Below are 15191 nucleotides of genomic sequence, written 5' to 3'. Positions count from 1 at the left end.
ACTCAGCACCTTACCACCATCAGTTTCTCTGCCTACCAATAAACTATGATGGCACAGGTCCACTCAGGAGTCAGACAAGGTTGTGCAGATAGAAAAGAAGGCAAGTCTTGGTGTATTTTACAAACCTAGTTCATTTCCCTCAGTTTTATCAGTTTTCAATGTATGAAAAATGCACAACTGAAGACTGGGAATCGGCACAGTGTGATTGGTACAGGAAATTTGATGAGACCTGTCATGAGGCTATGTTCTTTCAGTTTTGAAAAATTGGTTTACAAACTTTCAACTGACTGGAATATTGCAATCCAAAATGAGACAGAAGAAACTACTGAAAAAAATGCTAGGCAAAAAGCAAACAAACCTTCAGACCATTGAAACTTATCACTATGTGCTACTTAGGTTAATTGAGCATCAACTTAGCATGGCCAATGTCAGGGGGATTAGCAGGGTAAATACGTGGGGTTATGAGGATAGGGTCTGGATGGGATTGTTGTTGGTGCAGGCTGGATGGATTGAATAGCCTCCTTCTGCATTGTAGGGATTCTATGACCTAAGGAAAAGACATTAAAATGCAAAGTGCTGAATATTGAAACAATGGCTGTCACACAGAGACCCCCATAAAATCCCTTGGAAATACACAACAGGTGAATTATAACAGGCCAGGCTGCAGATACTACAAAAAGAGATTGCAAGTGACACAGGAAATATCAAAAAGGTTTTCAGCTGACAAAACTGGCTGAAAGTTGGGTTCGCCCCATTCTGCCTTTTTGCAAAAGTATAAAAACAACTTCATTAGAAATCTACCAGTGCACCAAGTCCTCGTAATAATTGCAACATCTTCTACATCTGACAGCAGCTATGAAGCCAGCTAATCAGCCTCTACAGAAACCCTGCTTAAGAAGCAATTCTCAGCAAGCTGAGCCAGTGGATTAGTCAGACAACAATATTTCCGGGGTGTGGTGAGAGCTAGATTTAGCTTGCCAAAATAACATGCAAATTGAATCAGCACCTAATTAATATCATCATTTTGCAATGATGCTGGTGATAGCTAGATTGAATCCTCCCTTTGACGTATTTATGACATAAACTGCACTGAAAAACAGGCATGTGAACCAATAAGCCTGGCTGATGCTCTACAAAAGACACATTCATATGTACAAGGCACAGTGTAATATGTCCGTGTGTAAAAAATTAATTTATTATTAAATCTAAATAAATAGTGAGGAGGAATAGACTGCAGCTAGGTTATACATTTTTAACATGCTCATTCGAGCCATACTACACTAAAGTGCAACAATTATTTATTTGGGTTTACTCTGTGCCTTTGAACAATTAAAAGAGTAATGGATTCAAATTGAACCACTGAGAAAAAGTTCAAATGATGTAAACTAAATCCACGTGCACACTTATTTTGTACATGTGAGCAGCTTGTGTCATTTCCCTGTACCAAATCTGTGCTGAAATGAAACTCTAACTATGGGCTACATTTTATACTACACAGCAGGGGAGGCTGTGCTGGAAGTGTACAGTACATTCACTCCCACCATTTTGTCACAATTAATAAAGTGCACAGTTCCCCCCTATTAGTGGCAGCCCAGCAGGAAGGCAGCCATTTAACTAAGTGAAGGCTTTTGGGGTGAGGACGCCCAGCTAGAGAGGGGATCAGGCCATGAACCGGAAGTCAGTCATGGCCACTCATTGAAAGCCACCTGGCAGGGGTGTGCAACAGCTGCAGAAGAAATCTACCTTTGTCAGAAGAGGAAAATTGAAAGAAGACTTTGCGCAGCATCTGGCCACTATTTAAACCCTCGCCTCCAGAGCTTTACACCTGACATGTTCCCACCCCACTCAGCACAAGCCCGTTTTTCCCGTATGCCGAGTGAAAATTGGAGTGGGTCACATAAAATCGGAGTTGATTGCCTTTGTTGACAAGCTGACTTGATCTATAACGGTTATCCTTTAAATTTCAGCTGGGCTGCTGAATTCATTGCCCATATGCCTTTCGTATGATCACAAATCAGGTTGCAGAGTAAATGTCATCATGCTGAATTTTCAGTCAGAGTCATGGGACCGCCCACCTGATTTAGCAACGCAAAACAAAAGCTAGGACTCTACCTTTGATTAAAATTGAATCAAGTTAGTAACAGTAGTAAATGGAAATCTCATGCAGACCTTTGTTTTGATTTGCCAGCAGCTCAAACCAGTTAACTGCACAGCTTTTACAAATAATGAAAATTCTAATCTCAACAAAAAAAAGGATAAAATCTCTGTAAAAAGAACTCACTTGTTGCTTTTGGCTTTACTGCTGTTTAAGAAAAAGAATAAAAATCTGTGATAACAAGGTAGAACACACTTCCTTTCTCACACTGCATAATTAATGTTTGTACTTCTCAATCAGGAAAGTTCTGCTCCTAACAGAAGGAGCATCCAGTCCAGTATCTTGCATTGTATATTCCATGTTTGCAAAATCCCACCCATGCATATTAAGACATGCAACTCACTCGACTCAATTTCTAAAACCCAATGAAGTCATGTTGTTGAAGTCATTAGAAATGAAAATCATCGTAACCAAATTCAAAATGGAGCCCTTGTGTGATCGTGTACATGATTCCTGGCTTCAATTCACCAGAAACAATTAATGTTTGTGGCATCTGGAAGTTGCAGTAGATCTCATGATTCCTCCTGACGCGACAAGTGTCCATGTGCAGGACAACAATAATCCTTGAAAATAGTTAAATATCGTACACAACACAAAACATGTGAATTACTAAACTTCATTAGCTCACCACTGAATACTGCAGAAATTCAGGTATAATATTCATCAATCATACACTTCCATTATTGATGGAGGTTTACTCAATGGCTATTGGCTTTGTCAACTGTGTTCAACAACACCCATTAATTAAAACATAGATATCAAGATTCCTGGGGGGCTTTGGAGATTTCCTGCTGTATGTCTGATGGGAACTCCATAATACCTTCAGAACTTAGCAAACGCCTGGTTCCACCAACTAAACATTGCAATAGACTTGTGTTTGAAGATACACCTACTGCTGGTGAATATAATTCTGATCATTGCTTCTCCCCAGTGCATTAGACACAACTAACATATTCTTAATCATCATTGGTCATGGTCAAGTACCAACGACTAGAAACCCAACATCTGTGCACAAATGATGAGGCCTAAGAGGCCCCAGATATTAGACCTCACAGCTCATTCCATTAGTGTTGGAGGAATAGACACAAGCAGCTAAGGGCACAAGGTACAGACCACTGCTAGATCAGAAGTAATGGGTGGCCTTGGGAGTGGTGTAAGGGAGATTGAAAGATCAAAAGGCGAGGTCAAGGCCGAGAAGTCATGGGCCTGGCTAACAGCAGTGCAGAAGTGGAATAGTAATGGTTGGGAGGGTGATTTACAGCTTAATAATCAGCCATTTTTCTACAAGAAATCTGTAGGTTTGGCTTACCTAAGTGTGATAGCTCAACAGAGTCTAACACCTGTCCCAGTCATGGGTGCTTCTTTATTGTCTATAGCATTATGTTTTCTGTCCACCAGGTAGGAAACAGAGAATCACAGTTTTATGCACCGACTCTCCAAATGAGCATTTAACCTCGTGTCATTCTGCTGCTTTCTCCTAGTAACCTTGTATATTGTACTTTTCAAACAGTTATCTAATTCCCTCTTGAATGCCTTAATTCAGCCCGTCTCCGCCACACAAACAGAATGTGCATTCCAGACCTGAAACATTGATTTTTCTCGTGTCACGTTTCCTCCTTTTATCAATTGCCTTAAATTTGTGCCCTCTGGTTCTCAATCCTACACCAATGTGAACTGTTTCCTCCATCCGCTCTGTCCAAGCCCTTCATGATTTTTAATACTTCTATCACATCTCCTCAGCCTTCGTTTCTCCAAGTAAAAAGAGCCTCAACTTCTCCAACCAATCTTCATAACTGAGGCTGTGCAACACCTGAAAACTAGACATAACATGACCCAATTCCTAGGCAAATGTGATCATGAGCTACAAAGTTTAATCTGAACTTCACTTCCTTGATTATTTTAATTATTCTTTATTGTGAGCTTTGTTAGGACAAATCGTTAATTGATTTTTATAAAATGGCCCTGACTGGATAAACTGTGGCTTAACTAGCTAAACTCCATGTTCATTCCATTGACAAGAGAAGGTGTAAACTGATGTGCAGACTGATAGACATGATAATGTATCCATTGATTTTTTGGGTTTTGATTATTAGTAGAAGAACGGAAAGGTTAGAAACGTGCACAAAATTCTCACTGATTGAATATTTGTGTTACCTTTCGTTGTAGGTTTCTCTTTCACATGTTTCACAGTTGTTTTGGCCTCTAAATGTTTGATGAACAATTGAATTAAGTTTGATGTTAATCATAATCCATTGTACATGAATATTAATCAGATATCAGTCTCATAACAACAACATTCAACACATTTCATACAGACATGCAATAATTAACATGGCACAAAAGTAAAGCAGTCATTTCCCAAAAAAATGGCTTATCCACCGATTAGATCCATAGAAAAGTTACAGCACAGGAGGAAGGTTTTCAGCCCATCTTGTTCATGCCAACCCAAGGACACCCAGGTGCCTTTTCTAAGCCCACTTTCCTGCACCTGGCCCATAGCCCTGTAGCTTGCAGCACTTATAGTGCAGATCCAGATTGAATTGATGTGTGGGCAGTAAAATTTTCAAGCGGAGGTAAATCTAGGTGCGAATGTTATGAATGCAACAGAAGACAGAACATGGGAATCTGTGAGTCATAGATCTCAAACTGACTAATACATACATCATCTGACCACTGTCATAGATGTGGGTATGCCGGCGTTGGACTGGCGTAAACACAGTAAAAAGTCTGACAACACCAGGTTTTAGTCCAACCGATTTATTTGATAATAGACTCACAAGCTTTCGAGGGACACCCTCTTCGTCAGGTGAATGGAGAGTTCTGGCCTCAGACAGAGCATATAAAGCACAGACAGTTTAGAGATTACTGATTAGAATGCGAATCTTTACACCTAACCTGCTGTTCAAGACCTGAAGTGGCTGATAATGTGAGTGGAAGGAGCACTGATCACAGTTTAAAGAGATGTGTATTGTCTCCAGACAGTACAGTAAGTGAGGTTTTGCAAACCCAGGCAAGTCACGGGGGTTACAGATGGATCTTGGGTTCATGTCGCACTATCTGTAACCCCCGTGACTTGCCTGGGTTTGCAAAACCTCACTTACTGTACTGTCTGGAGACAATACACATCTCTTTAAACTGTGATCAGTGCTCCTTCCACTCACATTATCAGCCACTTCAGGTCTTGAACAGCAGGTTAGGTGTAAAGATTCGCATTCTAATCAGTAATCTCTAAACTGTCTGTGCTTTATATGCTCTGTCTGAGGCCAGAATTCTCCATTCACCTGATGAAGAGGGTGTCCCTCGAAAGCTTGTGAGTATATTATCAAATAAATAGGTTGGACTAAAACCTGGTGTTGTCAGACTTTTCACTGTCATAGAAACAGGGGATGGAATTCTCTGGCCATGCTGGTCTAAAAGCTGGAAATTCCCACCCAATTCCACAATATTCCAGGTGTGGCCTCACCAACAATTTGCAGCAAAACATCCCCATTCTCAAATCCTCTTGCAACAATGGCCAACATGCCATTTTTTACTGCCTGCTGTACCTGCATGTTTATTTTCAGCGACTGATGCATGAGGACACCAAAATCTCATTCTGCATTCACCTTCCTAAATTTACACCCATTCAAATAATAATCTGTTTTTATATTATTGCTACCAAAGTGGATAACCTCACATTTATCCACATTATATTGCATCCTCCAAGCATATGCTCAGACACTCAGCCTGTCCAAATCATACTGAAGGATCTCTGCATCCTGCTTACAGGTCACTCGTCCACTCAATTTTGTGCCATCTGCAAATTTGGAGATAACCGGGGAATGTTTTGCAGCAGCAGAGATAGCTTTCCATTGGCCACCAGCAGGATCTTCCTGTCCCTCAGATGTTTATGACGTGGGTATGCCGGCGTTGGACACAGTAAAAAGTCAGATGTTTACACAGTAAGAAGTCTCACAACACCAGGTTAAAGTCCAACAGGTTTATTTGGTATTAAATGCCACTAGCTTTCAGAACGCTGCTCCTTCATCAGGTGAGTGGGGAGTTCTGATCACAAACAGGGCATAGAAAGGCATGATGGCATCTCACGTGAGAACACCATCCACCAGGTACACGGTACATACTCTTGCAACTCGGCCAACTTTGTCCACCTGATACGCTGCAGGAAAGGATGTCCCGAGGCACGGTACATTGGGGAGACCATGCAGACGCTACGACAACGGATGAACGAACACTGCTCGACAATCACCAGGCAAGACTGTTCCCTTCCTGTTGACGAACACTTCAGCAGTCACGGGCATTCGGCCTCTGATCTTCACGACATACGACAGCGCAGAGTCGCTAAGCAGAAACTGATAGCCAAGTTCCGCACACATGAGGACGGCCGCAACCAGGATCTCGGGTTCATGTCACACTATCTGTAACCCCCATGACTTGCCTGGGCTTGCAACATCTCATTTACTGTCCTGTCTGGAGACAACACATCATTTCTTTAACCTATGCTTAATGCTATCTTCACTCACACTGTCTACACCTTTAAGACTTGATTAGGTGTAAAGACTCACATTCTAATTAGTATTCTGTAACCACTGTGTGCCTTTATATGCCCTGTTTGTGATCAGAACCCCCCACTCACCTGACGAAGGAACAGCACTCTGAAAGCTAGTGGCATTTACTACCAAATAAACCTGTTGGACTTTAACCTGGTGTGTGAGACTTCTTACTGTGTTTAACCCCAGTCCAACGCCGACATCTCCACACCTCTGATGTTTATGCCAGGGAACCCACTGTGGGAACTGCGTTCCGAGGAACAGGAAGATCCCGGCAGCATGAAGGACCAGAAAATCCTGGTGTACGATGCCCATTCACTAATTTGAAAAATAGCTGGGAAGAGATGTCAGAGAAATTATTACACACGTTTGATAACTTATCAAAGATGTAGTGCCACAGAAGTGAAGAGCTAATGTAATTCCTCTTTTTAAGGAAGGGAACAGAATAAACCAGTCTGATTAACATTGATAGGAAAGGTAATGGGATCCCTACAAAAGGAATGAATACAAGAACATCTGGAAAAGAAAAATATAGAAATGAATAGCATGGATTTCAAAGGCAAAAATCCCGCTTGGGCAATTTTATCGGATTAAAAAAAATGCTAACAGAGAGAATAAACAATGGTAATGCAGTAGATGTACAAGGTGCCCAATAGTAAGACTAATGAACACCAACAAAAAAAAATGAAACATCAGGAGAAAAGTAGCAGAATGGATTGCTGGCAGCTCCAAGGTGGAGTGAGAATGAAAGAAGATGAGAAAAGGTGTTCTAGAAGGATCAGTTCTGGGACCACGCTGTGAACAGTTTACATTAACGATTTGGAATCTAAAGCTCAATTCCAAAATTTGCAGGTGACATCAAATGGAGAAGTGCTACAATAGATTACAAGAGGATATTAATAAAATTGCATGGTGTGCAAATAATTGAAAAATGAAGTTCAACATGGATAAATGAGAGATGGTATGTTTTAGATGAAACAATAATGAGGTCATTTATTATTCAGAAGGCCCATTTCCAGATCAGGTAGAGGTACGAAGGGATGTCATAGTACAAATCACCATTTAATGAACTTTGTGCAACAGGTTAGAGAAGCTCAAAAGGAAAACTAAACACACATTATTTCTAGAGCCACAGAATTGAAAAGTAGTAAAATTAAGCCAAAGCTCTCCCAAATCTTGGTTGTTAATGTTTTGAGACAGTAAAAAGTCTGACAGCACCAGGTTTTAGTCCAACCGATTTATTTGATAGTAAACTCACTAGCTTTCGAGGGGACTCCCTCTTCGTCAGGTGAATGGAGAGTTCTGGCCTCAGACAGAGCATATAAAGCACGGAGAGTTTAGAGATTACTGATCAGTAATCTCTAAACTGTCTGTGCTTTATATGCTCTGATTATTATGCTCTGATTATTATATGCTTTATATGCTCTGATTATATTATGTGCTTTATATGCTCTGATTATTATCAGTAATCTCTAAACTGTCTGTGCTTTATATGCACTGTCTGACGCCAGAACTCTCCATTCACCTGACGAAGAGGGATTCCCCTCGGAAGCTAGTGAGTTTACTATCAAATAAATCGGTTGGACTAAAACCTGGTGTTGTCAGACTTTTTACTGTGCTTACCCCAGTCCAACGCCGGCACATCCACACAATGTTTTGAGAGTCAGTTCTGTGAAGATATTGCAACTTCCAAAATTGATTTGGTTCATTTGAATTATGTCCCAGAGTAAAGTCGGTCCATCTTTAGATAACCTTCTTCTTGTTCAAAGGAAATTCCTTGAAATTGGGGATGATTTGCTTCCATTTCAGTTTGATGCATTCTGAAATGATTGGTAAGTCAATTGTATGATCTGCAGACTCCACCAAGTGCATGTCAGTTTCAGTTTCAAGGGTCAGATAGGTGAGTTGTTTGGACTTCTGTGTGCTCTCTCTGATACCACTGACTTCACCTTAGCATTTTCCTGATAAAATGTCTTGATATATTCTGTGCCTTTCCAAATAAACCTTCACCATTTTGAATGGTCACACTCCTGTGAGTCAGTGGAAATATTTGGTCACTTCAGAAATGCTTAGAGGATGTTCCAAAAGTGTTTCCACTGTCCTCCCTTTGGGTAACTCCAAATCACCAACCAAGAGCTCCAAAGTACTTGCAGTTTCCTAGATCCATATCATGAGGAAGACATGTTAGATATGAGGAGGATGAGAAAGAGTGGGTCAATATACTGGCCTTTCCAACTTTATTTGACGGTGGCACAATTCAGATCAACCAAATCAAATCTGAGAGTTGCAACATCTCACAGAACTAACACTCAAAACATGGACCATCATTTTACAGTGTGAAGTGAAATGCACGAATAACTAATTGTTATATACTCTTGAAAGATATGAACTATTGCTAAAGAAAACGGGTTCTTAGACTACATTCTCTGCATACCAGCTTAGTGGATTAATTTGTCATACACCAATATTTTCTTGCAGTGTTGAGAGCCAGGGTGGAATTCACCTAAAGAACTTGCAAACTGAATCTGCGCTTAATAATACCAATGTCATGCAACAATGCTGGTGATAGCCACACTGAAATCTGCAAATGGCTTATCTTTCTGCACAATGACATAGAATGCATTGCAAAGCAGGCATGTGAACCAACCAGCCTAATTTTATCTCATTGAGGCTCTAAAAAGTAACATTTGTATATATAAAGACAAGTACAACATGCTTTATATAGATATAGAAAAACTGCTCTGGTTGTGGTATTGACTCCAATTGAATGGATAAAGTGGTGACAAGGAAGACAGATGTTAGGTTATACTTAACTGAAGTGCGATATTACACCAAAGTATAATAATTGATTAGATGGGGTGTAAAACTATTTAATTCTGTGCCTTATATATATATATATCAAAAGCAGAATAGAAAATGAGATTCAGATTGAACCACCAAGCAAAGTTACCAATATGGTCAAACAGCCATAAATGGACATTTCATGCAGAAATGTGCTTTGTGTATGCCAGCAGCTCAAACCATTTAACCGTACAGCTTTTACAAAGAATGAAAGCTCTAATCTCGACAATATAGCAAAACTAAAATCACTGTGAAAATCACTCACTTGTTACTTTAGGTTTTACCACAGTTTTAAGGAAAAAATAAAAATCTGAGATAACAAGGTAGGCTTTTATTGACAAAGACATGTCTCTACTCCTGGTGGACCAATTATTTTTCAACAATGAACAGTGGTAACATCACAATTCACCCCTCCTTTGATTGTTAAAGCTTTGTTTCTGGCACACTGCTGATGAGGTGTTTCATGATATCACGCAATCATTTTCTATTTGTAAACATGTCTCTAAAGAACACACTTTTTTTTACACCTGATGTAGAAATCTGCACTTCACAGTTGGGATAATTCCACTCCTAATCCTTAGCAGAAGATAAATCCAGCCCAGCATCTTGTGCTGTATATTTCATACCTCTAGAATCTCACCCACACGTATACCCATAGACATTTTGAAAAGATCCATGGCTCAGTTTATAAAACTCATGTCATTGAAGTCAACAGGAGTGAAAATCATAGTGGTCAAAATCAAAATGATCCCCATGTGTGTACAGCTGCTGTTCCTGCACATTATTCCTAGCCACAAGTCTTCTGGTGCGACAAACACAACTAATGTTTGTGACATCTATAAGTTGTTGGTGGACCTTAGCATTCTTCCTGACATAACTGTTTGGACAGGACAGCAATAAATATTGGAAATAGTTAAATGCTGTACACAACTCAGGACACGAGTCACAAAATCTTGTTGACTCATCACTGAATACTGCAGGAATGCAAGTATAGTTTATCCTTCCACATTACTACGGTGTATTACAATACATTACCATCAGTATAAAATTTGATTATTGATGAAGAAAGCTCATCTCCTATTGGATTTGCCAAATGCTTTCAACACTGTCCAAAAATTAAACATGGGAATGAAGATTTCTTGTGACTTCTGGATTTCTCCTGCCTAAGTCTTTGCTGTGCCAACCATTCGTTGCAATCCACCTGCTGTTGTTGAACATAATTCTGAGTTTTGCTTCTGCCAATGCTCCAAGTACAATGGGAGGTATGTTCTCATTATTTTGCATCGGCTCCAAGACTGTTCCCTCAGCCATTTGTGAGGCTCTGAGTGAAAGAAAAGGGGCAGGTACCATGATGCCATACTGGCGGGAGATCCCATCCCGCAACTTAGGTTTTTAAAATGGCTCTCTGATTTGAATAAAAATAGAAACCCCCCCTCAACCAATGCAGGCTGTACCACTGCAGAACTCCCTCCCATGCCAACCAGACAAATGCTTCTCACCATCATGCCACCCCCCCAAAAAAAAATTCAGAGCACCCCTACACAATCCCCTTCCTCCTGCCCCCCCACCCCCAGGAATTCCCCCACTACAGAATCCCTCCTCCCCCCACTGATGCTACCCAGGCATTGCCCCTTGGCACTCCCTTATGGCACTGCCCAGGCATCACTACGAAGGTGCCAAGAGCCAGTGATTGAGCAATACTCGGGCATCACCCTCTCCCTCCTGGGGGCTACACTCACCTGTGCACCTCAGGCATGTTCTGCTCATGAGGTGCACAGTGTTGGGGGACTCACAGTGATTCACACTGGCATACCATCACACCAACGTGAATGGAAGATTTAACACGGTCTGATGATCAGGTGTCAAGGACTGATAATGACATTTAAATATATTCAAATGGGGGTCCTGAGATTCAATATAAATATACCTGTTCTGTCATTGTGGGGTAGTGAGAACAATCGATCAAGGACTCGCACTGAATCTCCAAGTGCAAACCCATCAAGTCTGCACCAAAACATGAGAAACACCTGGCCTATCTACCTAATCCCACTTACCAACACTTGGCCCATAGCTTTGAAAGTTATGATGCGCCAAGCACTCATCCACGTACTTTTTAAAAGATGTGTGACAACCTACCTCTAACACCCTCCCAGGCAGCACATTCTAGACCGTCACCACCTTTGGGTAAAAGGTTTTACCTCACACCCTCCCCTAAATCTCCTGCTCTTCGCCTTGTACTTGCGTACCCTTGTGATCAACCCTTCAACTAAGGGGAACAGCTGCTTCTTGTCCATCCTGTCCATATCCCTCAATCTCATGCACCTCAATCAGATCACCCCTTAGTCTTTTCTGCTCCAATGAAAACAACCCAAGCCTAGCCAACCTGTCTTTATAACTTAAACATTCCATCTCAGGCAATATCTAGGCCTGAGTAGCGGGGAGCTATACAATAAATGGCAGAACCATCAGGAGTATAGACACACAGAGGGACCAGGGTGTGCAAATCCACAGATCCTTAAAGGTGGCAGCACAGGTGGAGAGGGTAGTGAAGAAGGCATGTGGAATGCTTGCCTTTATTAGACAGGGCATAGAGTACATAAGTTGGCATATGATGTTGCAGCTATATAGAACGATGGTTAGGCCATATTTGGAATACTGCGTCCAGTTCTGGTCACCACATTACCAGAAGGATGTAGAGGCTTTGGAGAGAGTACAGAAAAGGTTTACCAGGATGTTGCCTGGTATGGAGAGTCTTAGCTATGAGGAAAGATTAGGTAAACTAGGGTTGATCTCCCTGGAAAGACGAAGGATGAGGGGTGACCTAATAGAGGTGTATAAAATTATGAAGGGCATAGATAGGGTGAACAGTGGGAACAGGTCGGAGGTGACAAACACAAGGGGTCACAAGTTCAAGGTGAGGGGGGCAACACAGATGTCAGGGGGACGTATTTTACACAGAGGATGGTGGGAGCCTGGAATGCACTGCCAAGCAAGGTGGTTGAGGCGGACATGCTGGGATTGTTTAAGACTTATCTAGATAGCCACATGAACAGACTGGGAATAGAGGAAAACAAACCAATGGTCTGTCTAGTGGGTGCATGAGCGGTGCAGGCTTGGAGAGCCAAAGGGCCTGTTCCTGTGCTGTACTGTTCTTTGTTCTTTGAATCTCTTCCTTACCCCTCCTATGCAATCACATCCTTCCTCTAATGTGGTTACCAGAACTGCGAACAGTACTTCAGCTGTGACCTCAACAAAGTTCTGTACAACTCCAATATGACCTCCCTGCTTTTGTAATCTATGCCTTGATTGATGAAGGCAAATGTCCCATTTGCCTTTTATACCAGTCCACTAACATGCCCTCTCCTCTTCAGAGATCTGTGGATAAACATGTCTGGGTCCCTTTGTTCCTCATAACTTCCTAGTATCATGCCTTTCATTGAATACTTCTTTGTCAAATTACTCCTTCCAAAGCGTATCACTTCACACTTTGAGGGTTAAATTCTATCTGCCCATTTGACCATTCCATCTATGTCTTCCTGTAGTTCAAGGCACTCAGTCTCACGCTTAACCACCTAGGCAATTTTTATGTCATCTACAAACTTAATAATCCTATCTCCACATAGTCATCTACGTCGTTTATATAAATGAGGAATAATTGGGAACAGAGATTCCTGTGGTACGCCACTGAACTGGGTTCCAGTCACTAAAGTAGCCATCAATTATCACCCTATCCCTCCTACAACTAAGCCAACTTTAAAGCCACCTTATCAGGTACCCTGTATCCCATGTGCATGTGCCATCTTTATAAGTGTTCCATGTGAAACTTGTCAAAGGCTTTGTTGAAATCCATAGAAGTTACATCAACTGCACACCCGTCATCTGCACATCAAAAAATTCAGTTACATTCGGCAGCCATGACTCCCTCTGACGAAGCCATAATGACTATTCCTGATCAAATTTTCTTTCTCCAGGTGGAGAGGGATTCTCTCTTTCAGAATTGAATGGATAAGGTTGTCCCAGGAATCTGCCTGTCAGCCCCAGACACAATTCCATGCTTGGGCGGGGAGGGCCTCAATTAGGAACCTCGCCTTGTCACCTATTAAGGCCCTTAAGTAGTGCAGGTAAGAAACTGAAGAAAAAAACAATTCCCCATCACATGCAGGAGCATCAGGGGAGAGGGGAATCTCACTCTGGAGCCAGCATCAGAGTTGGGGTGCCCTCCCTGCTGACACCTGGGACTCTGCAACTGCTTTCCCCCAAGCCTACCATACTCACCTCCCCTCCTGAGCCCCTAGGACATCCCTACTCTCCCACCTGGGACTCAATTCAAGACAGAGCATTGCAACACTGCTTCTGGCCACTGCAGTATTATGCCTGTCCAAGACAGATGTCAGAAGTGGGACTACTTTCCAAGGGTGGATGGAAGTACTGCTCACTGCAAATCAACACTCAGTAGGAGTTCAGGAGTCAGCACTAACACTTTATGTGCTAATTCTCAGGAGTGCCAATCACTCACCATCTTTAAAATGCTACCTACAGTTTTGATTGCTTCCTCCCCATCACTAAAGGGACTTAATAGCCCGCAGAGCAGCTGAAAAACAGACACAACACAACCCAGAGTAGTCCAAAATATTCATGAGGTACTTTTCCATATTTGAAATTGAACCTAATTTTGTTGATTATTGCATTTATGGTATGACATATGAAAGGGTTAATAATCACACAGGTTTAAAAATCATATAAAGCTACAAGCTGCTAAACTCAGAGGGAAAACGCTCAGAAAATAACAGGTCTTGATTAAAGCAGACCCAGATAAAAGTTAAAGACCATAAAATTCCTAGTTACAAGGAAGGCCTCAGCGCAACATACACACAAGTTTTCCATTGAATTATGTACAGCTGCAGCTTGTTAGTGCCTGTTCTAACAATAGAGAATGGGACGGGGAGGACATGAGGGGTTGATATACCACTGATTAGATATATAGTTATCATAATGATGTCTAGAAGTTAATCGATAAATCAAATTAAATACATGCTTGATGATATTATACTTGGATAGATGTGCATAAGTTGTAATTGGACAATTATACCCTTTTGTTATACATTATGAAATCCCAATTATTAGTCGAGTGGATATAGATAATTTCTATGGAAATGTACATCTCTGATTGCTATATGCTAATTACTTGTAATTGAATCTAAAAGTATATCAGTCTGTGTGATGCTATATTCAGTGCTCCGGACTTCACCACCAGCTGGTACACTGGAGCCCTAGTTATAGCCCTTAATAAAGGCAGATTTTAAAACTCTGAAATTCTTCATCTGGTCACTTGAACAGAACAAAGTCTGTAAGTAGCTGAACAGCTTCTTTTTCCCTGCAACAGATTGGTGACAAGATGGGATTCACTCGTGTCAGCTAGGGAACCAGGACAGCAATTCGGTTCTATAACTGGACAGATCTCTCTGTTTTCTTTCCATAGTCAAAGGAATAAACTGTTGTGCAGATTGCAAAAGGTGATGGCCCATCTATCCCCAGAGAATCCTCAGAGAATAGGTAAATTGTCACTTTTAGCTTTGGAAAGATGGAGAGCTAAAAGCACGTAAAAATCTACTTGGACTGAATGTTGTGTTAACTTTCTTTACAGGTTT

General features: G+C 41.3%; 2 protein-coding genes across 2 annotated transcripts in view; both read right to left on the bottom strand.

The window, feature by feature from the left end:
* The window catches only part of LOC145345017 (uncharacterized), a 101045-nt gene extending 96692 nt beyond the window's left edge, over positions 1–4353 (bottom strand). The window contains exons 1-2 of the mRNA XM_080192521.1: positions 4310–4353; positions 2282–2302 (exon numbers count right to left, since the gene is read on the bottom strand). The gene's annotated coding sequence lies outside the window, so the exon portion shown is untranslated. The remainder of the gene's footprint in view (positions 1–2281; positions 2303–4309) is intronic.
* An 8992-nt stretch (positions 4354–13345) lies between these two features.
* Positions 13346–15191, bottom strand: part of LOC145345600 (uncharacterized) — a 50732-nt gene continuing 48886 nt past the window's right edge. Inside the window, exon 8 of the mRNA XM_080193434.1 lies at positions 13346–13422. Coding sequence (XP_080049560.1) covers positions 13346–13422 — 77 coding nt within the window. The remainder of the gene's footprint in view (positions 13423–15191) is intronic.

Source organism: Carcharhinus amblyrhynchos, chromosome 7 (genome assembly GCF_965287045.1).
Source record: "Carcharhinus amblyrhynchos chromosome 7, sCarAmb.v2.hapA, whole genome shotgun sequence".
In the NCBI taxonomy this organism is placed as follows: domain Eukaryota; kingdom Metazoa; phylum Chordata; class Chondrichthyes; order Carcharhiniformes; family Carcharhinidae; genus Carcharhinus; species Carcharhinus amblyrhynchos.
This window is presented reverse-complemented; position numbering and strand designations above follow the sequence as displayed.